General features: G+C 40.4%; 1 protein-coding gene across 1 annotated transcript in view; it reads left to right on the forward strand.

The window, feature by feature from the left end:
• RTN4R (reticulon 4 receptor) overlaps positions 1 to 25,163 on the forward strand; it is a 294,532-nt gene extending 269,369 nt beyond the window's left edge. Inside the window, exon 3 of the mRNA XM_077461430.1 lies at positions 23,196 to 25,163. Coding sequence (XP_077317556.1) covers positions 23,196 to 24,601 — 1,406 coding nt within the window. The 3' untranslated portion in view covers positions 24,602 to 25,163. The remainder of the gene's footprint in view (positions 1 to 23,195) is intronic.
• The last annotated feature ends 1,072 nt before the right edge of the window (positions 25,164 to 26,235 follow it).

Genomic DNA, 26,235 nt, shown 5'->3' on the forward strand with positions numbered 1-26,235 from the left:
GAACATTTTACTGAGCAGATGAATCTGTCTAAATCATTTCTAATATAGACTAGACACACATGAGCACGTGCTCTCTGTAATATGACCAACAATGGCACATAACCATAATAAAACTGTTTGAAGAAATCATCTTGAATAAATGGTGGAGGCTGATATCAAGAAGTGCACAAATCAACTGCACAGAAATACTTTCTTTGTGCTCTACAGTTATCTGTAAAAACCAGAAACACTTTCAGGGACAAAACCTCCGTGGAAAAAATATGTAATGAGACTGTCCCTTCAGATTACAGACAAATGTCAAACAAGTAGTGTAAGCTATTGTATTAATATTTTCAAAGACCAGCCTTTAGATTTGTTATTCAAGGAATGGCTATGCAGCATATTGTCATTTTCATGCCTGATGAAATTTATTGCAGAAACTTGCAGGCATGAAACAAAAATATAAGCATTTTATTTTATTCGCTATAACATTGGTTAGTTCTAGGAGAGTGACTAAGTGAAACACAAAGGCATACATTTTATACCCTACAAATCTGTTGTTATAGAAGCAGTATCACCCACAAAATTGAAATCATTATGGAATCCTCCTGTGGACCTAGTGCATGGAGTATTTGGTCCAGTTCTGATCCATGCGATGGTTGCAGCTGAGTAGCATGGTTGCTGTTTGACCACTCTGCTAGCAAGCTGATTCATTTTTAATTAAGACTGAGTGAATAGGAGCCCAGATAGGGTAGGTCATATATTTTCTTCTACAGGGCTCAGTGCAGTCACAGTGGCTGCATTCAGGGACTAACTCTGCCAACTCCCCACTCAGGAGCATGGGGTGGTCAGCGGACAGTAGCTCTATACTTTTCACTTTTTCTGGTAGAGATTTACCTCTTAGCTCTTGTACACACGGTCGGACATTCCGACGGAATGTGTCCTATCGGACTGTTTTGTCGGATAATCCGACTGTGTGTGGTCTCCATCAGACTTTTTCCGTCGGAGTATCCGACGGACCAAGTTTTCCAACTTGTCCATAAAATTTTCCGACAAAATGCTCCGATCGGACATACTCCGATCATGTGTAGCCTACTCCGACGGACAAAGTGCCACGCATGCTCAGATCAAATTCCTAGACCAAAGCTATTGGCTACTAGCCTGAACGTAGTCCCATCGTAACAAAATAACGTCATCACGTTATGTACAATCGGATTTTCCGACAATTTTGTCCGACCGTGTGTATGCAACAGTTTCGGACAAAATCCGTCAGACAAAATCCGTCAGACAAAATCCGTCAGACAAAATCCAACGGATTTGGTTGTCAGAATGTCCGACCGTGTGTACAAGGGCTAACATGTATGCCCAACATCAAGAGTGTGACAGAAACTTCTAATTCTGGCCAAACACGTAATGTTTTTATAGGCTTAGGACAGTTCAAACACCTCCTAAATCACCCCTATTTTGGAAAGTAGACACCTCAAAGTATTTGCTGAGAGGCATGTTGAGTCCATGGAACATTTTTTTTTTGCCACACGTTTTTGGAAAATGACAAAAAATATAATTTTTTTTTCAAACCTAATTGTCAATTTATTGTTATATTGCTCACCCATGCCATGGATATATGTAAAATTACATTCCAAAGCACATTCTGCTACTTCTCCTGAGTATGGGGATGCCACATGTGTGAGACTTTTTGGCAGCCTAGCTACGTACAGAGGCCCAAAATCCAATAGCCACCTTCAGGCTTTCAAAGGGCATAACTTGCATATTTGATTTCCTGACTGCCCATCACATTTGCAGAGGCCCTAAAATGTTAGGATAGTACAAAAAAAAAAAAATTACCCCGTTTTGGAACGTAGACACCCAAGGTATTTGCTGAGAGACAATGTTGAGTCTTTGGAAGATCTTACAGCATACAGACTCCATCAGAGGTCCCCAACATTACATAACAGACCAGTAGGGGCCTGCTATTTATTTTGGGGTACCCCTGGGGGTCTGTTTGCCATTTGTCCTTTTAAAAAAAGAAGCAGGAATGGAAAAGGGTTGTGGCTGCTCTGAGCAAAACCATTGCATAGAGCAGGTAAGTATAACATGTTTGTTATTTTAATTTAAAAAAAACGCAGGTTTCATGTTAGTTTTTTTTGTAAATGTCAGTACTAAAAAAATCATTACCCCTGTTCACACGGAATTTTTGAAATATTTTTTTGCTTTGGTATTGTTCCCCAGGGCAATGTCTACCTCTCCTCCCCCCATGCTGTTTTTGACACCCCCTTACCTATTAGCCCAGAGAATATGCTTTTTTTGCAGGAGTCTTCAAAAATAGTGGCCAATCTATAGGTTGACCTTTTGCTCAGTGTCAGCAGGACAATGATTGGTCTTTTACAATCATAGTAATAATTAGCAGCTTGTGTGATTGTGAATGACTGAGCTTGCCATTCTAACCAGCAAAATGATAACAACAAAAGCTGCAAGTTATTACTCTGCTTACTTGCAAAAAATCAATCACTGCCCTGCCAGCTCTGAGCTATGCACTGTGCCCTGGCTCTTTCAGACAGACAGCAGCATTCAGCATAAATAGGAGAAAATTTGATTAAAAGGGCATCACTCCACAAAAAGAGGGGACAGAGGCTCAGTGTTGCATAGTAGGAACATATATAAACTCCCCAATAGGAACAAATAAATTGGGCTTCTGCCTGAGGTGGGAATACAGCCAGCAGAATCATAGAAAAATAATTAAATTTCTTACAAAATGACGGGTTGGATCAGAACAGGACCAAGTGCTCCATGCATTAGGTCCCCTGGGGAATTGCATAGGGATTCAAAAATGTTATTTATACTTAAAATATACAATTAAAAGAGCATTGTTCATTGTTCAATAAGCGCATACAAATTAGCATTGTTTTTTGTTAGCAATATAGCATTGTTTCCCAACTATTTTTCTCAATCACAGATTATCTTCCCTTATGCTATTGAGAAGATGGAGAGGGAGTGTTTTGTAGCCATAAATGCACCCTGCCCAAGGTTGACAACTATACTCCTCCATCAGGAAAGGGACAAGGGGTGGGCAGGAGGGGAAGCTGTCCTGGGCGCAGTGGTTTACTGTAGGGATGAGGGTGCCTTCCTTCTGTTACAAGGCTGACAGGAGTAATAACTGCAGCATCATTACTTCTGTCAGCACAGTGCTGGGAACAGCAAGGAGAGGAGGAGAGAGCCGGGAAGGTGTGCGGGCTGTGTTCTCACACCCCCTCCTCCTCCCTGCCAGTGCAGTGCTCCTGTATTAACAAGCAGGTGGCAGTGTTCACAAACACACAGGAGCTGCACTAGCAGACAGGATGAGTGGAAGAGAGAGCAAAGCCCACACCACTGAGAACAGAAGTGTCTAAGAGAGAGCCGCAAGTGGCAGAGAGGTCCATGAGTGGAGGAGAGAGCCGAAAGTGGAGGAGAGAGAGCCATCAACATAAGCATGTGCCCAATGTTAAAACTGAGCTGCACAGCGATTTTGACATGCGATTGACTGCTGGGTGTAGGATCCCCTAAGATTGCACATCATGAATGGGGGGGTGCCATTTGGCATCATTACCCTGGGCGCTGGATGACCTTGTCCTGGCACTGTCCTCCATAGACACAAAAGAGTAAGTGAACTTTGTTAACATCATACCTTTCATGTTTCTCTACTCTTCTAAGATACAGTCATGTGAAAAAGTAAATACATAGAAATTATTGACTTTTTCAACATATTTGGACAGGCAAAGATTAGATTTTCATTCAAACAGTGCTTTCAGATAAGGGTGATATACTTGAACAAATGACGCATCAAATTGAAATGGTGTATTCATTCTCATAATCTAAATAAATGAAATAGCAGATTTGTCAGTTGAAAAAAGTTAGTTAGTATACCCTTACATTTACCAACACTTCAATTCTTTGAAATTAGATCAGGTTACCCAGATTAGGTGTTAATGATTAGAGCCTCCTTGATGAGTATGTGGATAGATTATGTGGGTACCTGTGGGTAGAACCTGTCTTATTTAAACCTCACATATCTTGGGTCTGGTGTTCTCTTTCTTATTGATATATGTGACATCATCATGACATTTACTATAGGAAAAATATTCTCCAAGTGGTATAGATTTCTAGTGACTGTGAATATGTCCAGGCCTGGCCAGCTTATCAAATTTAAACCAAGAGATGACTATTTGATTCTGAAAGGGTCTCTAAAACTCATCACGGGATCTGTAAGTAACTATTGCAACAGTTGGTGCCGAAGTGCATGCATCTACACTTGAGAAAAGATTGCACACATTTTCACCTGATTAGAAGGCGTGCCAGAAAAAAAAACATTTGCTGTCCAAACACAGTTTCCTATTAAACATATAAGCCTTCTAGAACAATATGCTGTGGAATGATGAATCAATCAGCGTTGTTTGGCCACAGTAACAGTAGACAAGTTTAGAACAAATCACTACAAATGATTGTAAAGGCAGAAGTTTTTTTTTAAATTATTTTAATGCATTCTATGTGTGCATCAGTCCCCCTCTAATACTTAGCTAGGGTCAAGCGATGTCTACGAATGTCTCAACCATCCAAGATTCTCCCTCCTGATTGGCTGAAACACAGTCACGGACACTATAAATCAAAGTCAGCTAGCCAATTGGGGGAGAGAAGGAGCGGGGCTGGGTCAGGGCTCCATGTCTGAATGGACTCAGGGAGCTGTTACAGGATCACAGAAGAGGGACCCGAGAAGAGGAGGATCTAGGCTGCCCTGTGCAAATGCACTGCAACATAACAGGTAAGTATAACATGTTTGTTATTTTTATAGGGAAAAAAACGAGACTATACAATCACTTTAAAACAGCATTTCCTGAAGAAGCTGTGGCTGTGAAGCATAGTAGTTTAAATGTTATGATTCTGGGATTTCTCTGCTGCCTTAAGGACTCATCAAGTCAACTATGAATTTTGTAACATGTCAAAGTGTGCTTGATGAGAATGTGAGGTTGATTGTCTAAAAGGCAAAGTGGAAATGGATCTTTACACATAATAGTGATCTGAAGCACACTAGAAAATCCACAAAATGTGGATAAGATCAGATAAGAATTTCAGAATAGGAAATTAAAAGCATGGTAAACATTCCTACCTGCACCTTGCATTTTCACTTGCATAAGATTTGCATTGACCATGTACCGTAGTTTTATGATGTCGCTTTTTGCCCTATATGCACAGCCTATAGTAGAGGAAATCTTTGCATTCCTGTGTCAGCAATTTCATTTTGGGTCAGTATGGCACTGCATAGGTTAACGTATGACCTCTGTCTGTATTGTGACTGTGAGACATGACCCTTTCTGTGAAGAAACTATATATCCTACAATCCCTGGGTCTATCAGTTTAGTGCTCATGCATTTAGGAACTGCACAGTAATTAGGTCTCACACAGACACAAGCAGGCAGAGCATTCTTAGGCAGACAGTGACTTATTTGTCCCACAGTTGTTGGTATTTTAAATAAATGATTGAGAAGGCATTTTTTTTGGGGGGGAGGGGTTAATTATATCACCTTTTTTAGGCACTGTTTGAATAAAGATCTAATGTTTGTTCAAATATATAGAAAAAGTCTGCAATAGTGTGTACTTAACTTTTCACATAAATATATGTTAGATAACATAGGTATATATTTAAATTTCTAATATAGGCATTAATGCCCCTTGCACATGAATGCCATTCTGTCTCAGCAGAGGTTCCTAAATTAATCCCCTGCTTAGTTGTATCAGAACAAAAGATGTAACAAAGAAAAAAACAAATAGCAGGACTTTTTAGGGTCCTTTCACACGGGGCGGATCAGTTCTGATCCGCCCCGTGGATATCCGTTTGCTCAGCGGGGATCACTCCGCCGATCCCCGCTGAGCAGGGAGATGACAGCTCCGTCTCTGCACACTGCGCAGGGACGGACCTGTCACAGCGCCGCTCTCCCCTATGGGAGATCGGATGACGACGGACCGCAGTGCCCGTCGTCATCCGATCCGATCCACAGACGGATGGAAAAATAGCTTTTTCCTCCGTTACACTTTTTTGGATCGGAGCGGGTCGGATGTCAGCGGACATGTCACCGCTGACATCCGACGCTCCATAGAGCTCTATGGAGCACCCGTTCAGGTCCGCCTGAAAAACTGACAGGCGGGCCTGAACGGGACGTCAGTGTGAAAGGACCCTTAGGTGTGGACCCTCAGCAAATTGCACAGAGTATAAGGTTAAAATGATTATATTTAATAATACATATTGTGAGGGGGTTTACTTAGCAGCAGGTGTGTGTGACTCCCTGGATGGGTTCACCATACAAAATCAGGCACAGCAGACAGTGTTGTAGGTGAAAATAAAACAAAGGTGCAGTTTATTTATACTATATACAGTGTTACTATAACAGCAAAACAAAAAAAAAACATGAAAAGAAATCCTGGTCAGCGTGACCGCTTACTACACACGTAGATTCCCTATCTAACAACTGGGTGCAGCCTTGTGCTACCACAGTCCCTTTCGAAGTTTGCCACACAGGTGTTCACTCACCGTACATGGACAGATACCACACTCCCCAGTCTACACAAACACAGAACTGGTTCCCGGGTGGAGCATCTCCCTAAGCATGCTGGGGTTTTTTGTAGAGGTCTTAAGCTGGCTATAAACCTATAGATTATCTGCAGATTTTCTATGGTTAGATGGAACAAGTGGGAGATTCCTCCATCCACACAGTTTAGTGAACATGGAGAAATCTGTTGCACTTTTTCCATCTAACCATATAAAATCTGCAGATAAACTATAGGTTTATAGCCAGCTTAAGACCTCTACAAAAAACCCCAGCATGCTTAGGGAGATGCTCTGGCCAGCTTTAAGGAGCCCACTTACTTCAGCTGGGCTCATTAACTCTTCCCCTGTAGGACTCCCAGCACTCCCTCTAGTGGTATAAGTCCGCATAAAGCCTGTATCTAGGGCATACATATTGTCCATCTTGGATGCAACCAGGTGATATTACCTGCCTGCTGTCACAATATAAGCACACACACAGTATAAAACAAGCCTCCGTTATTAAAAACATGGCGTTTTAAGATAGCGTTTCATACAAATCAGTAATAGCCAGAACACCTATTAAGAAGTCACACCAAAAGCCAATTAACAAAGATCACCATAGGTACAGTTTATAAGAGTCCGCAGATCCAAAATGAGCAGTCTTCTGTGGCTGGTCACTTGGTAAATTTAGCCACACTCAATATGTTTTGCGTGATGCAGTTTCAGGAGTAGGTTGGTAAAAACATAAACAATAATATTAAGTTATATTTATGATGATAATATGTGGTAAATGGTCCTCTATGCAGAGCAAAAGTGTATAAGAAAAACAGAGACCCACACAGAGAGAATATATTGATGTTAAAAATAAAATTGGTATTGGTATTTTAAATAAATTATTGAAGGGGCAAATTTGCTTTGTGTTTTTTATTAAGTCTATCATCGTTTTAGCCACTGGTTTAATAATATTCTAATATTTGTCCATTCAAATATGTAGAAAAAGTCAATCATTTTCATGGGGTGTACTTATATTTTCACATGACTATATTTTAGATCAGCCTTTCTCAAACTTTTTAGCATAGGGGAACCCTTAAAATTATTTTCAGGTCTCGGGGGAACCCCTGATAAAACCCATTCATTGGGGGTCAGTGGGAGCAATGCCCCTTACTTTGGTGGTCAGTGTAAGAATAGCCCCTTACAGAGAGCTATAAAGATCATTGGTGTCATACCACTGGCTCCTAAAAGTGGAATTGGCTCAGAACTATGTAGGCACCATCAAGCAGGAGGTAAATGAGCCACAGCTCAAGGAACCCCTAGCCACCTCTGGAGGAACCCTAGGGTTCCACAGAACCCTGGTTGAGAATGGCTGTTTTAGATCATCAAATGTAGGTATACATTTTTCATTTCTAATATAAGGTACTACGGCCCCTTGCAAATGGGTGCCCTCTGTTCTGTCTCAGCAGAGCATCCTAAACTTATACCCTTCTGAGTTGGATCAGAACAGTAAAGCCCCGTACACACAATCTGACTTTCTGACAACAAAACCATGGAATTTTGTTTGAAAGGTGTTGGCTCAAACTTGTCTTGCATACACACGGTCACACAAATGTTGGCCAACAATTACAAACGTAGTGACGTACTAGAAGTACTACGTGGTTTTTCAGCTCTTTAGCGCCACCCTTTGGGCTCCTTCTGCTCATGTTCATGTTAGTAGAAGTTTGGTGAGTGTTGATTCACGCTTTTCTTTTCACGTTTTTCATTTCATGCTTTTCAGTTATTTTCTGAATGGCCGTTCGTCAACCAGACATGTTGCGAAATCGGAGAAGAAAACGTGTTATTTATTATTGGCCTTGGAGTTATTGCTTTGACATTATTTCTATTGGCAGATAGCATGTCTAATTTTTTTATTTTATTTTTTAATGCACAAATAAAAAATAAAAAAACATAATAATCTTATTCTTGGTATCACTAGGAAAAAAAGTCTTTAAAAATGTCTTTGCAATAACTCCATCAGTATCACCAGCAAAGCAGCTTCATTATCCACTTCAATACAGGGCACTTTCACCCCCTTCCTTCCCAGCCCAATTTTCAGCTTTCAGCGCTCTAGCGCTTTCAGTGACAATTGCGCAGGCATGCTACACTGTACCCAAATGAAATTGTTATCATTTTGTTCGCACAAATAGAGCTTTATTTTGGTGTTATTTATTCACGACTCCGTTTTTTTTTTTTTTTGCGATATAAGCGCAAAAAAAGCGGAAATTTGGGAAAAAAACAATATTTTCTTTTTTCTATTTGAAAAGAAATCCAATAAAATCAAATTTTGTCATAAATTTAAGCCAAAATGTATTCTGCTACATGTTTTTGGTAAAAAAAATTCAGTTAAGTGTATAATAATTGGTTTGTGTGATCACGGACATATGTACGCAAATGATCATGTACATATGTGTGCAGGTGATCACGTACATATGTGTGCAGATAATCATTGGGACATGTGATTTTAGTGGGACATATGTGGGGGACATGTTTTTATTATTAGGGACATGTGTTTTTATTATTTGGGGACATGTATGTTTTGGGGACATGTGTGTTTTGGGGACATATGTGGGGACTGTGTTTTCACTGTGTGGTGTGTTGTGTGTTTACACTACACTGATGATCAGTGAGTAAAAAGCTGTGAAAAGCAGCCCATACTCACTGATCATCAGCCGGCTGCAGCGTTCTGCTCTCCTCTTCTCAGCGGTGACTTCCGTGTGAGGAGAGGAGAGCCGATTGCCTAGCAACCGGCTGTTTGTTTACATCACATGACGGCCGTGATTGGACACTGCCGTCATGTGATCAGGAGGGCCAATCACAGAGCCCTCCTGCCGATCTGAGATGTGCCGTGTCCGGGTGACACGAGCACATCGGGATCGCGCCGCTGCGCGGGCGCGCGCGCGCGCGATCCCGCTGCTCCTGAATGACGTTCCTGAACGTCCTATCAGGAGCAGGCGGCTCCCACCCGGCCGTATATATACATTGGCCGGGTGGGAAGTGGTTATTATCCCATTAAAGAAGAAGAGAAATGTGTGCTGCATTTGGAGATTTCATAAATTCCCACGTCACGAATGTTAATTCTCCATTACAAATGCTAATTTACAAGACCGACTGCTTCTGCTTCCGACCATGCATGTTTGTACTTTGGACTTTTGTCTGACAGACTTGTGTACACATGATTGGAAAATCCGACAACACACATTTGTTGGCAGAAAATTTGAGAACATGCCAGCCAACATTTGTTGGCGGAAAGTCCGACAATTGTCTAATGGAGTGTACAAACAGTCGGACTTTCCACCAACAAGCTCACATCTCACATTTCCCGTTGGAATTTCCCGTTGTACATGGCAAAACAGATGTAACAAATGTAACATCCATATTTGGTCTTGTGATGGAGAAAAAAAAAGACCAGTGTAATCCCATGCAGTTGCCTATTTTACATTCAGTCAGGTCAGTTAAAGCACACCTGCAAGTAAATGTTTTCCATTCAGTCCAATGAACCTGAATGTACCTGAATATGGGTGGATATAGTCAGACCCACATCCAGTTATCTCTGGCCATCCATAGGGATGCATTGCAGTCTGTTTTTGATCCATGTATAGATCAAAATTAACTGAAAGAAAAAGAACGCCTGTGTGAAAGGGACCTAAACGTATAAGTAAAACATGAAAAAAGTATGGCAAAAGCTCTTTTGGCCATACTTCTCCTATAGATCACAGCAGTGCACTTAGTTCTGCCCCCCTGTCACCCACATTCAACCAACAGCAGGCTAAAGTCCACTGTCGGCTGACATCACAGAGACGGGCAAGGCTCTGCAGGGATCCCAACAATAATGTCAGGATCCGACCAGATGCCTGACCAGCAGCTGACTCAGCCTTTCAGCGCACCAAATCCTGCACTTCTCTTTTAAGCATGCAATGCAGCTATGATTTCATATTGCATATTAAATTGATTTCCTCTCGTTCAACTATGTTTAGGATGTGCTAATTCAAAGTTTAAATATCTGATAAAAGTTGATGTCTGGCGGAAAGCCCACCCCCACTCCCGTTTATATTCCTGTTGCTCTCCAGCGTCTGGGAGCTTGTCCAGAATAGACCTGGGACTGGGAAACTCTGCCCTTCTCCCTCTAATTAGAGATTCTGGTTATGGGGTTCGACATGTATCCGACCACTCCTCTTTGTGGATTGAGATGTTCCTGTCTACTGACCTCGCACCTAGGAGTTGGAAGCTTAACCCCTTTTGGCTTGCATTACTCCCGCAGCCTGACCCCATTGCAAGTGCCCTTAAACTTTTCCTGCAGGACAATTTAGGCTCGGCATCTATAGATGTAGTCTGGGATGCAGCTAAGGCCTTCCTTAGGGGGCAATTTATCACTGCTATAACTGATATAAAACGGAACACTAAAGCTTGGGAAATGGAGGTTGGTAGAACACTCAGAGAGTCGGAGCAGGCCTATGTTGATAACCCCTCGGAGGACACTAAGAGGGCTTGGTTAGGGGCGCAATCTATGTCTAGACAGGTAACTTTACAACTGGCAGAAAATAAAAGGTTTTTCCTACAACAAACACACTTTGAGGAGGGGGAATCGACAGGCCATATGCTGGCTCTGCTGGCGAGGGCCCAGGGTTCCGCGCCTATGACTCACTCACTGTGCGATTCGCAGGGAGTGATCCATTCGGACACCCCTGGGATCCTGCAGGTATTTCGTTCCTTTTATGCAGATCTGTACTCCTCTAAGGTGCAGCCCGGTGATGGGGAGATTGTGGACTTTTTAAATGGTTGTGATATTCCATGCCTGTCTGCGTCGGATGGAGAGCTGTTGAACGCCCCCTTAACGGAGGAGGAATTGGCTTCTGCATTGGAACATTCTCATAATAACAAAGCTCCGGGGGCGGATGGTCTTCCATCCGAGGTATACAAGCGCTATGCTGGTGTTCTTTTGCCAACCCTTTTAAAAGTGTTCAACAACGCCTTAGAGACGGGGGTCCTACCTGCTTCTATGAATGAAGCAATTATAATTGTACTTCTGAAACCGGGTAAGGTAGCAACATCACCGGACGCATATAGGCCCATCTCCTTGCTCACGACAGACGTTAAACTATTGGCCCGGGTCTTGGCAACGAGATTATCTCTGGTAATACATAAACTGATCCATAGGGATCAATCAGGATTTATCCCCTCACGTTCCACTGCCCTAAATATTCGCCGTTTATTCTTAAACCTACAGGTCCCTGTGGATAACCCCGGTAATCAGGCCATCCTCTCGCTGGATGCGGCTAAGGCCTTTGATAGTGTTGAGTGGCCTTATCTGTGGAAAGTGATGGAGCGGATGGGGCTGGGCAGTACATTTATTAGCTGGGTCCGACTGTTATATGCCAAGCCTACGGCTAGAATCAGAGCTAATGCGGAGCTCTCTGACCCATTTGTGCTGTATAGAGGCACGAGACAGGGGTGCCCTTTGTCGCCCCTGCTCTTTGCCATGGCGCTTGAGCCACTAGCAGCCAGAATGAGATCGGCTCCGGATATTGTGGGGTTCTGCAGGCCCACTGGAAGGGACGTGGTATCGTTATACGCTGATGACACGCTTATATACCTGGGGGACACCCAGGGCTCCCTTACGGCCACCATGAACCTGATTACCCTATTTGGTACATTGTCAGGCTTTAAGATTAACTGGGACAAATCTGTACTGATGCCCTTGACCCCTCTAACGGCTCCCTTACCCCCCTGTGCAAGTATGATCCAGACGGTTACATCCTTTAAGTATCTGGGGGTGCAGATATCCCCCGAGGTAACGGAATATGCCAAACTGAATCTTATGCCATTGTTACTTAAGTTCAGAGATAAATGTAAGATCTGGTGTAAACTACCGTTATCGGTGGTGGGTAGGGTAAACCTCATTAAAATGGTGTGGGCCCCGCAGTTGCTCTATATTTGTCACAACTCCCCGACCTGGATCCCGAAACGGTGGTTTGATAAAATTGACTCTCAGTTTAGGGAATTAATATGGTGTAGAAAGACGGCCAGACTTAGTTTACTAACCTTACAATATAATAAGGACGAAGGGGGGTTGGCACTTCCACACGCTAGGATGTATTTTTTGGCTTCGCAGCTCCAGCACCTGGGTGGGTGGGGGTTGGATGACCCATTAGACCCGATCCGGAGGATACTGGCCGACACGGTCGCCTCGGACACAGCATTGTCTAGATTGGAGGCAGGCTTCCCTCATATGGACAGGGGTTCCCCGACTATTATACTGCTGAATACCCTGTGGTCTCAAGTTAGAAAACTGCTACGAATACGTGGCTTTCTTGCCCTTACCCCTATTTGGCGGAATGCTAATTATGGTGAACTTTTTAAGCTCAAGGGATTTGGTAACTGGAGTAGGAGTGGTCTTCAGTATCTCTCGCAACTGTATAGTGGACGGGTACTGAAGTCCTTTATGGAAATACAAGCCGAGTTTGACATCCCACGTAGGGATTTTTATAAATATTTACAGTTACGTCATGCGCTGCAGACACAGGCACGGAGTGTGCAGCTCTCCCTAACAGACCATTCCGTGGTGCAGGGAATATTTATGCAGATTGACCGTAAAGGCATGATCTCTAGGGGGTATGCTATGCTTCTTGCCGCGGTGCAGGACCCGGCACGTCTTCCATGTCGACAGAGGTGGGAGGCGGACCTGGGGCCCGTGGACGCGGAGACCTGGAACCTTTGTTTGTCCTCCGCTCCGTTGGTATCGGTGTCGGCCTCCCATAGGCTATCCCACCTATATTTACTACATAGAACCTATAGAACTCCAGTTAAACTGCACAGTTGGGGTGTTAGAGAGTCTCCCCTTTGCCCTAAATGTATGCGGGACCATGGGGATCTTATGCACATGTTCTGGAGGTGCCCAAAACTAAAACGATATTGGGCGGGAATTTTTGACACTATATCCTCAGTGTTCTCTGTTGGTATTCCGCGGTGTCCGTTGGTCTGCCTGTTGGGGGCCCTGGATGAGGAATCATTGACGCCCTCGGCCCATACAGCCATTATCAGGTTACTATATGTAGCTAGAAAATTGATAGCGAGATTGTGGATGACCCACAGGGTTCCCACCAGGCAGCAATGGATAGAACAGGTGAACCAGATGTTGATTAGAGAAAAGATAACATACCAACATAGAAACGCACCGCACAAATTTAATGCCATGTGGGGGGGTTGGCTTGAGGTCCCGGGACTAGCTCCCCACCAACTTATACAAGACAGGCTTTTACAGGGTTGATTGACGATCCTAAGACCGGTACATGGAGATACATAAATGGTCATGTTTCTAGGATGGGTCTACTTCTCTGTCTCTCCCTTATCCGGTGATCGCACGGGGTGTAGGGAGACGCCAGTGAGAATGTGTGTTGGGCTGTGGGCCGTAGTATATATTTAAGGTACCTATGTGGCTGTTTCCTGAATCGGAGTGGTCTATGAGAGAACGTTACTTTTGTTTTTACTTTTGGTTTCCTCTTCTTACCTCCTTTCTTCTTTATTTTCTGGTTTTATTGTTATTTTCCATGTCTCAACAGTCTTCAAACCGAATCTATTTGTATTTTTATGTAACCTGTATACTGTTGGATGTAAAAACCAATGCTACTGTAAGACTGTACTTCACTCCTATGTTTGGTTTGTACCATAAGTGTTTTACAATAAAAACCTATTTGATTTAAAAAAAAAAAATATCTGATAAAAGTACCAATTCTTGTTAACCTGCTATTAATACACTGCACCAGATCCTGTTTTTCTCGTCTATGTTTGTTTTTATATTCTCACCACTATGGTAAAGTTGAACAAGAGTTGGTTTCAGCTTCTCCCTGTGCTTCACCTATAGTTAGATATAGGGAAACAAGCTCAGGTCACATGGTACTGATACTCATCATGAAGCCAATTGAAGTATTAAGACAGACAGTTCTTCATAGTGTAAACTCACCCTTATCTTAGTAGTGCGCAAAAATTGGAATAATGGATTTCAATAATGTTGTAATTGGTTTGAATGACTGTTTTTATATATCGCTGTACTTCAAATTCAGAGGCTACATTTATTTTATTTATTAAGTTTACATATTTCTTAACTAATGTTGTAGATCCTACAAACATTTATTTTACAAATATGCTTTTAATACAAGGCGCACCAATGACCCCTTGTTTTGAAAAGCATGGTGGATTTTTTGTAGAGCAGTTAGGGGTGAGCCCTTCCTCTCACTCATTAGATGTGTATGTAATTTTGGTTCTGGCTATCTAGACTCTGCATATACTGTACTGTATATTCTATGTCAAGTGTGTGCACATTAAGTACTGTTTAAGTATTTCTCATACAGCTATTTTTATTTTTTTTACCTATCACAGTATTCTCCTCTGGCAATGGTTCCCTTTGCTTTTCTTTAGAGAAAAAAAGGCACCATCTTTGTTCTAGCATCATCCAGGGTCAGCCTCTGCTTCCTGGACTGATAGCTGGTTCTAATAAATACTGGTGGCTGTGCAGTTCACAAATGTTCAACACAAATCAGTCTCTGCTGTAATCTTTCACCTTGTGCCTTCCTACAAAGTTAAACTGTTGCAGTCTGGGGAAGGGGAAACAAATGGAATGTTTCCTCCTACCTGGAGAAAACAGACAGCATCATAGCATGTTAAACGCATCACCTTAGCCTAAGCATGATCATTTGACTGAAGCTCAGGGACTCCCTTTTAAAGTGATTATAAAGGTTTATTTTATTTTTTAATAACAAACATGTTATACTTACACGCTCTGTACCAGCGCTGAGATGCCCTGATCCTCCTTTTCTGGGGTGTCCCAGTGGCGCTCCTGGCTCCTCCTCTTCATTGAGTGCCCCACACAGAGCCGCATTCCATAGGGCAGTGATGGCAAACCTTGGCACCCCAGATGTTTTGTAACTACATTTCCCATGATGCTCATGCACTATGTAGTGTAGTTGAGCATCATGGGAAATGTAGTTCCAAAACACCTGGGGTGCCAAGGTTCGCCATCACTGCCATAGGGGCACTTGTGTGGTCATGCTCCCAACTCCTGCTGCTGCATCCATTGACATAGACAGCAGGACTCGGCCCCGCCTCTAGTACATGTGTCACTGGATTTGACTGACAGGAGCGGGAGCAAATGTCTCCCACTGCTATCAATCTATCTAATGAGGACCCAAGACAGTGGCTGGAGCTGCTGGGCTTGTGCTCGTTGCTGGAACAATTGGGTTCAGGTAAGGAAAGGGGAGCGGGGGGTGGGCAGCTGCAGCACAGAAAGTTTTTCAGTTTTTCACCTTAATGCATAGAAAGTATTAAGGTTGAAAACTTCGAGACTTTACAACTCCTTTAGGCTTGATTCACACCAAGATTGATTCACCCCAAGCATTTTTAGTGCTTTTTGCATTTTGCAGATTTGCACTACAGAACGTGTTCCATAGGAAACCATGTTAAGTGGACTGCAGTGCAAATCTGCAAAATGCAAAAAGCACTAAAAATGCTTGGTGTGAATCAAGCCTTAATGATAAAGGGTGTTTTTTTTTTTTGTTTTTTGTTTTTTTGGAGAGGCTATTGTTTCTGTATATCATAAAAAATGTTTTTTTTGCAAACTTGTTTAGGGTTAGCATGGTAAACATGTGAAAATGTATCTAGTGTGCCACCTGCTGGCTGAAAATTGTAAAATGAAATAATTATATGAAATATTTGATCTTTATTTAAGAAATTAAAAGATTTTACTTTTTTTTGTTCTAAACTTAGTTGAACAAGGAAATACATATAAAATGCTTTACATTTCCCCTAAGAATGTAGGCTGTTTTTATACAACAAACTGTTGTTTCTCATGTAAGCCCCTATCTTGGTGATATTACTGTTTAGGTCTATAAACCATATATCACTATAGAGTCTGTATTGTTATTTATCACTTGTGTTGATTTCTGCCTTAGAGAAATGTGTGCAAGATAAACATGTTTTAAGAAGGAAAGACGGATCATTTCTCCCTCAGTGATCGATTGCCTCCTAATGTAGAGAGACCCTGCTGAACCTGCAAAGATAATGCCTTGTTCCTTTTACAAGGTTCAAACCGGAGAGAAAAAAAAAGAAGGAGCCCATAGAAAATGTAGGTCAGGACCAAAGATTGTAACACAGGATGTGAGCTGGTGCTCAGGGGATACTGGTAAAGAGATAATTGGGAAAATAAAGTTGCAGCAGGTTTCATTTTATTTTTTTTTCAGAAAAAAAAAAAAGATGTACCAGCATATCTCACAACACTGTGTTTTCACAGTAGTCAGGGGCAAGAAGACTGCAGCCTGCTTTGGTATCTGCTGACACTTTATAATGTATACATAACAGGAAAGATATGCCTGAACACTTAGATGCATTATCAGCAATATCATTTATTTATGTGATTTTATTCCTTTGTCATATACATTATCCATGCATTTAATGAGAATTTTTTTTCTTTATTTTGTTGCATGTTTATTATACTGTAAAATTATTCTTAAAGCAGAAATCAAGGCCTTTTTTTTTCATCACTTTCATCATTCATCTATACCCTAACCCGTTGTGCCTTATCTTTTTATGACATTGTTCTGCATCAGGCATTCTTCATATATCAGGCATTACATCTGGCTCCAGATTTGGTTAACAGTTACTATGGACTGTGATGGTGGCACCACAATAAAATGGCAACCATTCTGCATTTCAGAGTGTGTAATGTAGACAGAACTTTCCAGCAACATTAGTACAGCTCCCACTCCCCATAGAGGCTGACTGACAGTGTAGGCTCCATGCTGGAAGCTTTACACAAGGATAAGAATCTTTATTTTCACTAGTGTGGCTGTAATTTCCAAATGTAATTTTACACAAAGATAAGGATCTTTATTTTCAGCCATTGGACTCGAAATCTCATTGAACTCAACTGAACATAACTGTCACTTTTTTAAAATAAGGATCGTTTTTCCTGATGTTTATCCTTGTGAACTGAGCTTCCATGTTATTCCTTTTACGTTTTTATCAACACAAATCACCTCCTGTCATGTGACTATTTCCTTTCTACTGCTTCCGGCTTCTAGCCTTAAAATCAAAGCATACTTGCAGCAACATGTGACTTTATTTTAGAAGACAAGTTTATGGTACTCTCACTATATTTTTTATAAAAGGATGCATTGGGTGCATGTATCAGAATTTTCTCTGCTAAACTATGTATTCTAGTGCTTTTACCTGTGCTTTAAATTAAAAACTAAACATTTTTATGAGTAACATCTGCATACTATTAGGTTAAAGAATCAAATTTGACCTGCAGCACACGTAAGTGATTTACTCATATAAGTGCACTTGTAATAACACATTTGAGATTTGTGCAAGATACTTTTTTTTTATTATTTGCAATAACAATTACAATTCAGGACATGCATTTGCGCTCTACCCCATTCTACTTGGTCTAAGGAGTACTGGACCCCTGGAAGCATGTCATACAAAATGAACAATTGAAGCAAATAGAAAAAGTTTCACATACAATACTCAAAAACGGTGTTGTTATAAGTACACTAATATGGCTACAATCAAGTCACACAAGATGGAAGATGCTGTCTATAGCCACATGAAGAAGCAGTTAATGCTAACTAACTGGATTATAAGGGAAACATAAGTCAATATTAACACTACTGCTTGGACCTTGGAAAAGGGGGTAGCATCCTGCTTTTGAAGACAGTGAGGAAACATCAAGATCAGCACCACCACTCTGTTTTGTGTCATAATAGCATATTTGAACAAAATTCTGGGGTCCAGCAAATCACTCCATGTACCCAGAATGGGAGTTGGGACAGTAAAAATTTGTAGAGATCTTAAATGTTTTTGGAGAATGAAAATTATTTCATGAATATAAATATCCATGAATTTCATGAATATAATGTAAAAGGTGAATTTTTATCAGAGGATGTGCGCATATTTCAGTTAGTATGTTGGCACTTAATTAGCCACCATTGTCTGAACATAGAGCTAAGAGTACATGAAAAATATTGTTACGCCAATTGCCTTATAATTTAGAGTTCCCTAGTGGAGGACCTCTTTATATATACCAGTAAGTAGTTTCTGGGAAGATATTAGTTCAGAGCCCCATTTTCTGCAAACCTTGCACTCCCCTTTTTTTCTTAATTCATTTGCATACCTGTTTTCCAAAGGTCCTTGATCTGGTTGTGTGGCATCATAGGTCATCTTCCTCCGTGTGTCACATCATGGGTCTCAAATTCTACAGAGAATAAAAATGTAACACTGTTTTCTGGTAAATTCCCATGGTGGCTTGATGAGAGCATGTCCTTGATGTTCTGGGTTGAAAAATGCTGAGCATCATTCAACCTGGAGGAAGGCTTGTACTGGATAGCAGAGAAGAGAGCCTGATGGGAACATCATCTAAAATGAGGTAAGTATTGCATTAAGAGCTACATTTCTTTTTACTACGGAAAAGCAGTGGATTTTAGTGAAAAATTTGTTAGAGACCCATAAGCTATATTTTAGCTGCATTAATAATTTTATTTTGTGATCATTTCATAATCAAAATCTTTTGTACATAAATATTGCAAAGGTGTGGCTTTGTTATTGTTTCACTTGAAATGGATGTTATTTATCTTTATTTTATCCTATTTTTATTGTGATTTTCTGCTATCCCCATAAGACACCTTCTTGAATCTTACAGTTATATCAGTAATTAAAGATATTTATTATATTATTTATATTCTACTAGTTATTTGATGAAGTAAAAACCTGTACAACTGCGGTAATCATTTTTTAATTCCCTACAGTAATTAATTCTGAAACTGGTGAAAAGTGATGTTTTCGGCTTTAGCAATTCGATCTGTTAAGAGACATCCAACCTTTTAAAGAGGAAGTAAATCCTGATGGGTTTACATCCTCTTTGATTCCCTGCAAAGGAATAACCTGACACAGGAGCCAGCGAAGTCACCGCTGTCCCCTGTAGTTCCGAGCGTCCATCTTCTTGGTGGGTCTCGCTGCTCCGGCGCTGTGATTCGCTGGAGCAGCGATTATTTCACTCCCACGCATGCGCATGCGTGCCACTGTCTACGGTGCATGCACCGTAGACAGCGGTGGCTGTCTTCAGGTAAATATCTCCTAAACCGTGTAGGTTTAGGAGATATTTCTTGGACCTACAGGTAAGCCTTAATCTAGGCTTACCTGTAGGTCAAAGTGGTTTGTAAGGGTTTACAACCACTTTAACTGTTTCCATAGCTTCATTAGTTTAGTTGGACAATGCTAGTCTGTGGCTGAGTAGCTCTGAATAAGACTGCAAAATTGTTATGTGTACTTACATAGGCAACTCAAATAATTTGTTGTACTACAACAACGAGAGATCTCAATGTGGCAAGTTTTACCAACAAGGTAAAAAAAGATACATTTTTGAAGCTTGTAGGAAGAAGTAAGTCAACTGTTTTTAAAAAGAAAAAACTGGAACAAATGTTCTGATGTTGCCCCTATTTACATATACTGTTTCATTTTTCTAGAGAATAAGGGATAAAACCAGATTGGTAACCATGGGCTGGTTCTACACTTATACATCTATTTTCCTTTTTCCTCAGTGCTAATAGTATTATTACATTATTAAAATAATTTTGAGTATTATAGAACGTAATGAGAATACAGAACAGCAAAAGTTACCTGCACAATAAGTCATAAAGGAAACGATAAAAAGCCATACGAATTTTTGAAGAGGAAAGCCATATCCAAATATTTGAGACATTAAATACTATCAACCAGAGCATTCTCTACATAAAAACAAAACACAAAAAAAATCATGTTCTCCTTGTGTTTGTATAGATTTGATGCTAAAAATATTACTTGTGAGATAGCTTCTGTCTAAATTTTCATTTGAATGCAGTTGTTTGCATCACTGCTGTGATAGGGATATCACATTGTAAGCTTCCTCTAAAAGTAGAACTATGGCCTCCAATTGCAAAAAAAAAAGTTGTGCTGCTTTTTATCCTTCTGCAAATGCTCACAAATACCTTTTGATCCTGGCATTAAAGTTTACCTTATGCAGCTTCCTGTGATGCAATGATCACTGTAGCACTTGAACTGCTCCTGAATACAGAGCAGTGCTGTCTCCCTCATATAGGCTGGGCATGCTTGTACTACAGCACAATGAGAAGATGCTACAGGGGCCATGGCTATTAGCATTGTCACTGCTGATTCACAGCCTGTTTTAGCAGCTTACCGTACCTAGCCCTACCCACTGCTTTCTGGATAGACAGCACTGCCTCTGCTGCTGGATTTTTTTTTTATTCTTTATGCAAGCACATCACAAGGTAACTGAATTTGGGGCCTATTTAAGCTGTCACAAGTGCTACATAGAACATTTAGAAAGTTTAGTACTTTAACCACTACAATACAGGACACTTTCGCCCCCTTCCTTCCCAGCCCAATTTTCAGCTTTCAGCGCTCTCGCACTTTCAATGACAATTGCGCGGTCATGCTACGCTGTAGCCAAATGAAATTTTTATCATTTTGTTTGCACAAATAGAGCTTTATTTTGGTGGTATTTATTCACGACTCCATTTTTTATTTTTTGCGATATAAGCGAAAAAATAGCCTAAATTTGGGGAAAAAACAATATTTTCATCTTTCTCTTTTAAAGGAAATCCAATAAAATCTAATTTTGTCATAAATTTAAGCCAAAATGTATTCTGCTACGTTAGAAATGAAAAAGACATGAGGATGGGATTTTTACGGTGCTTATGTATAGTTTATACAAGTGTCTTTGTCTATACAAGTGCTACGTGTCTAATAATTGGTTTGTGTGATCACGGACATACGATCATGTACAGATGTGTGCCGGTGATCACGGACATATGTGTTCAGATAATCATTGGGACATGTGATTTTAGTAGGACATATGTGGGGGACATGTGTTTTTATTATTTGGGGACATGTGTTTTTATTATTTGGGGACATGTGTGGGGACATTGTGTTTATACTGTGTTTTACACTAGGTTGGTGATCAGTGAGTAAAAAGCTGTAAAAAACAGCTCATACTCACTGATCACCAGCTGGCTACAGCGATCCGCTCTCCTCTCCTCAGCAGCGACTTCTGTGTGAGGAGAGGAGAGCCAATTCCCTAACAACCGGGTGTTTGTTTACATCACATGATGGCTGTGATTGGACACGGCCATCATGTGATCAGGAGGGCCAATCACAGAGCCCTCCTGCCGATCGGAGATGTGCCGTGTCCGGGTGACACGAGCGTATCGGGATCGCGCCGCTGCGCGGGCATGCACGCGCGATCCCCCTACTTCGGAGGGACATTCAGGAACATCCAGTCAGAAGTAGAGAGCTCCCACCCGACCGTATATATACATTGGCCGGGTGGGAAGTAGTTAAAGGAGAAGTAGGGCAAAAGCTTTTTGGGCCCTACTTATCCTGCAGGTCACAGGACTACACTTCATTCTGCACTCTTGTGACCCGTATTCAGTATTCAGTGGGCTAAAGTCCACTGTCAGTTGATGTCACTCAGCCGATCCAGAGCTGACTTTAATGTCGGGATCCACCCAGATGCCTGACCAGCAGCTGACTAAGCCTCTTAGTGTGCTGCTGATAGCCTGAGCCAACCACTCCTGCCCCTTCACAGCCTGGCACTCCAGTGAGCGCTGGAGGGGCAGAGCAGAGAGACGGTTACTAACAGTCACCACTCTCTGCTCACTGAATACAGAGAACTGAATAATCAGCAGTCTTTGAATGCACGGTTCTTAGTTTTAGAGGTGGCAGGGGACAGATGCAGCATCAGATTTATAGTACACCCACCTAGGTGAGTTTGTAGGGTTTGTTTTTTTCAAACTCATAACTTCTCTTTTAAGGCATAGTCAAATGTTAATGGAAGTTTAACTTTTTAAGCCACTGCAAAATATTATTCCAGGAGCATCGCTATACATGCTTCTGATTAAGCTGTTATTGTGATAATCAACTCTGTATATAGCACTTTTGGTCTTCAATTTCCACGGTGCCCAGTAAATAAAGTTCAAATTTCGCTTGCTGTCATGTGGGACCTGTGGAGGCAATGTAATGCTGTGTATATGTGAACATTGGTTAGTTATTACTGACATGCCATCAATCAAGTTATGGCGGTTAATTTACTAAAACTGGAGAATGCAAAATCTGGTGCAGCTCTGCATAGAAAGCAATCAGCTTCCAGTTTTTTTTTGTCAAAACTTAATTGAACCAGCTGAAGTTAGAAGCTGATTGGATACTATGCACAGCTACACCAGATGTTGCACTCTCCAGTTTTAGTAAATCAACCCCACCATTTCTAGTAGGACACAATAGCAATTGAAATGCTTTTAAATATATATCGAACAAATACAAAGCTAAACAATAAAATGCAAAATTGATTATTTCACTGTTTTGTTCCACAGCACTAGATTTGTTGCAAACATAAAGCTACCCTTTTTAACCAATTAGTAAAAAATTAAATGATATTTTGATAAACAGTTAAAAGCCTTTGCCGTACAGTTATAATATCTAAGACTGCATAATAATAATTTAATTTAATTTGCAAATGATATCATGATCTATGTAGCAGTATGAATAATAGATGAAGAACATTAACACTTTTCCATCATTTCTTTTCCAGGCGCTAAGCTGCTCTTACTCCTTACTGGCTGCATAATTTACATATTTAAAGTGGAATGTTGTCCAGAAGCCTGCCTGTGCTACAATGAACCGAAAATCACCTTCAGTTGTTCACAGCAAAGACTGACTTCCATCCCTTTATACATTCCAACACAGACTCAGCGTATTTTTCTTCACAATAACAAAATAACATTTATAAGGGCAACTAGCTTCACCTCCTGCCAGAACCTTTCTATTCTATGGATCCATTCAAACAACATCAGTCATATAGAGTCTGGAGCATTTTATGGTTTAACAAAACTGGAAGAACTAGACATGAGTGACAACTATAACCTCAGATCTGTTTCTCCACTCACATTTCGAGGTCTTGTTCACTTACATACTTTACACCTCAATCGCTGTGGTCTGCAGGACTTACCTCTTGGAATCTTCCAAGGCCTTTTCTCTTTGCAGTACCTTTATCTTCATGATAACAACCTTTATTTCTTGCATGATGACACATTTGTAGATCTGGGGAACCTCACTTACTTGTTTCTTCATGGAAACAAACTTAGTACCCTATCTGAAAATGTATTTAGTGGCCTCATAAATTTAGACAGATTACTGGTTCATCAAAACAGGCTGGATTATATCCATCGCAGAACTTTTCATGATCTTAAGAAAGTAACAACTCTCTACTTGTTTAGTAACAACTTAACCGTACTCAAGGGAGAAATACTGTCACCTTTAGTATCCCTTCAATACCTACGTTTAAATGCAAACCAGTGGATCTGTGACTGCAGAGCTAAATCCCTCTGGAACTGGTTGAAAGCATTTAAAGGCTCATCATCAGAGCTGGAGTGTTACGTTCCACCAAACCTAGCTGGGAAGGACCTTAAAAAACTAGTCATCGCAGATCTTGATGGATGTGCCAATACTTCTTTCCATCAAATGAGAACAGGTTTATTTGGAGTCAAGGGCGAAGAGATTGCAGACAGCTGCTGTCAACCTCCAGTCGATAAGTCCCTAATTACTGGAACAAATGCTAAGTCTGGCCCATCTTCTCATACGAGTAGAGTTTTGCCAAATTTCCCAGTCAAAGACAAAGAAAATATTTCAAAGACAAAAATCATTGGTAATGCTGACCCTAAGAAAAACAAAACTTATAAGCCTATTAATCACTCCCCTTTTGGAACATTCACAAGCAAAGTAGATAACTCTTTAACAAAGTTGAATCAAAATAATGTTTTTGATTCAGTTGAACCATCTACTGTCCCAAACAAAAAGAGGCTTCCTTGCTCAAAAAAAGTTAAGTCAAAATCACAGTGTCGAATGTACCAACCGGGAACCAACTCTGGATTACCGAATTTGCACACCATGGATCTTCTATATATAACTCTGATTTTCATCCACCAGATGCACTTTTAAGCTCTCTATCACACACTTTCTCTCTCTCTCTCTCTCTCTCTCTCTCTCTCTCTCTCTCTCTCTCTATATATATATATAAATATTTTTTTGGTTTAAGGAAGTTTCAAAGAAAGACTATGAGTGACCTTAATAAATTGTTGCTACTATATAAAAATGTGCATAAACAAAGAGCTTCAGAAAAGGTTATTGGTTATTTTTTTATGGTTGTGTACTTAAGAGTGCAGAAAGTGCAAAAATATTGCTTTATTCCTCATATATTTAAGGATATGTTTAATCCTTTAAAGATTGAAAAGAAATGCTAAACCTGAATGTTTAGCCTTTATTTGTATTTAAAATTGTACTTAAAATGATTCAAAATGTACATTGCAAAGAAAATGCTGTTGTCTGCTCTGTTTATGACTTAGAGTTTATTGTAATTATTTCTGTCATTATGTTACTGGGTAGTATTTGTTGAAGAATGCTATCCGTTTACTTAAACATTCTCCATGTATACACATATAGATATGCATTTTATTTTAACTGTGCCGAATTAAGTAAAAAATAAATCTGTTCTTTTTTTTTCTGTGCAAAGTTTTATTTCAGTATAAAAAAGGACATTGTTTTAAATTGAGTCCTTGACACCACTAAATATAATAAAATAGTACCTACTGTATATTTTTTTTCCTTGTAATGGGGGAGCAGCTAAAAATGTGGGGGTCATATTACTGATTGACAGTATTCCTGGTTGGGATGTAAGAATTTAAAGAAAAAGGAAGAAAGAAGATAGGCCTCTGGCAGTCATTTACATTCCTAATGTCATCTTAAGAATTCAACTGACTGACCTTCAATAATGTTTTTCTTCAAGTTTTTTTTTTTTATTTGAGGTATGTTTTCCAAAGTTAGGGCAATTTCTGCAATGAACAATCAACATTCTATAGCAAGCCAGTTCTTCACTGCAATACATGCAGGCAATGCTGGTCCAATCTGGAAATCTGAACCCAAATTAGAAAAACACAAAAAAAATGGGAAAACTAGTGTTCAATCTCAAAACAATCCTTACAAAAACAGCATGATAACAAAATTCCAAAGTCTAACAGGCCTATTTATAAAACATTAATTGCACAAATGTCACAAGCATTCAGCAAGGCTGCACAAATGTTCCCCTGTCTTTTCTCTGATGCTAAGACTTCCTATGATCATCAGCTTCATCTAGTGACCAAAATGTGGTATATTTTCTAATTTAAATATTTCAGAAAAATGTACCACATTTTGGCCATTGGATGGAGCTGACGATCATAGGAAGTTATAGTATTAGAGAAGATACAGGCTAAATTTGTGCAACCTGGAAGAATGCTTGTGATATTCATCCAACAAATGTTTTAAAAACAGACCCATAAACTTACCTAATGCCCAATTTCTGGGCCACAAAATACAAATATTCCTCCAATATTTTTTATAAAATGTTGTATTCACCTTGCCGTCAAATGACTAAACTAATAGATAGCTCACAGATCCCCAAAACAGCAGAGATACGGCTACATGCTTCTGTGCAGAGGCTTTGTTGACTCTTCTGCAAACATAGCTATTATGGTTTTGATCATAAAGTTACATTTTAGTCTCATCACTCTAAATGATTTGTTCCAGAGGTTTTGAGA

The sequence above is a fragment of the Lithobates pipiens genome, unplaced genomic scaffold (assembly GCF_037356315.1).
Source record: "Lithobates pipiens isolate NorthernLeopardFrog02 unplaced genomic scaffold, aLitPip1_a1.2 Scaffold_3, whole genome shotgun sequence".
In the NCBI taxonomy this organism is placed as follows: Eukaryota; Metazoa; Chordata; class Amphibia; order Anura; family Ranidae; genus Lithobates; species Lithobates pipiens.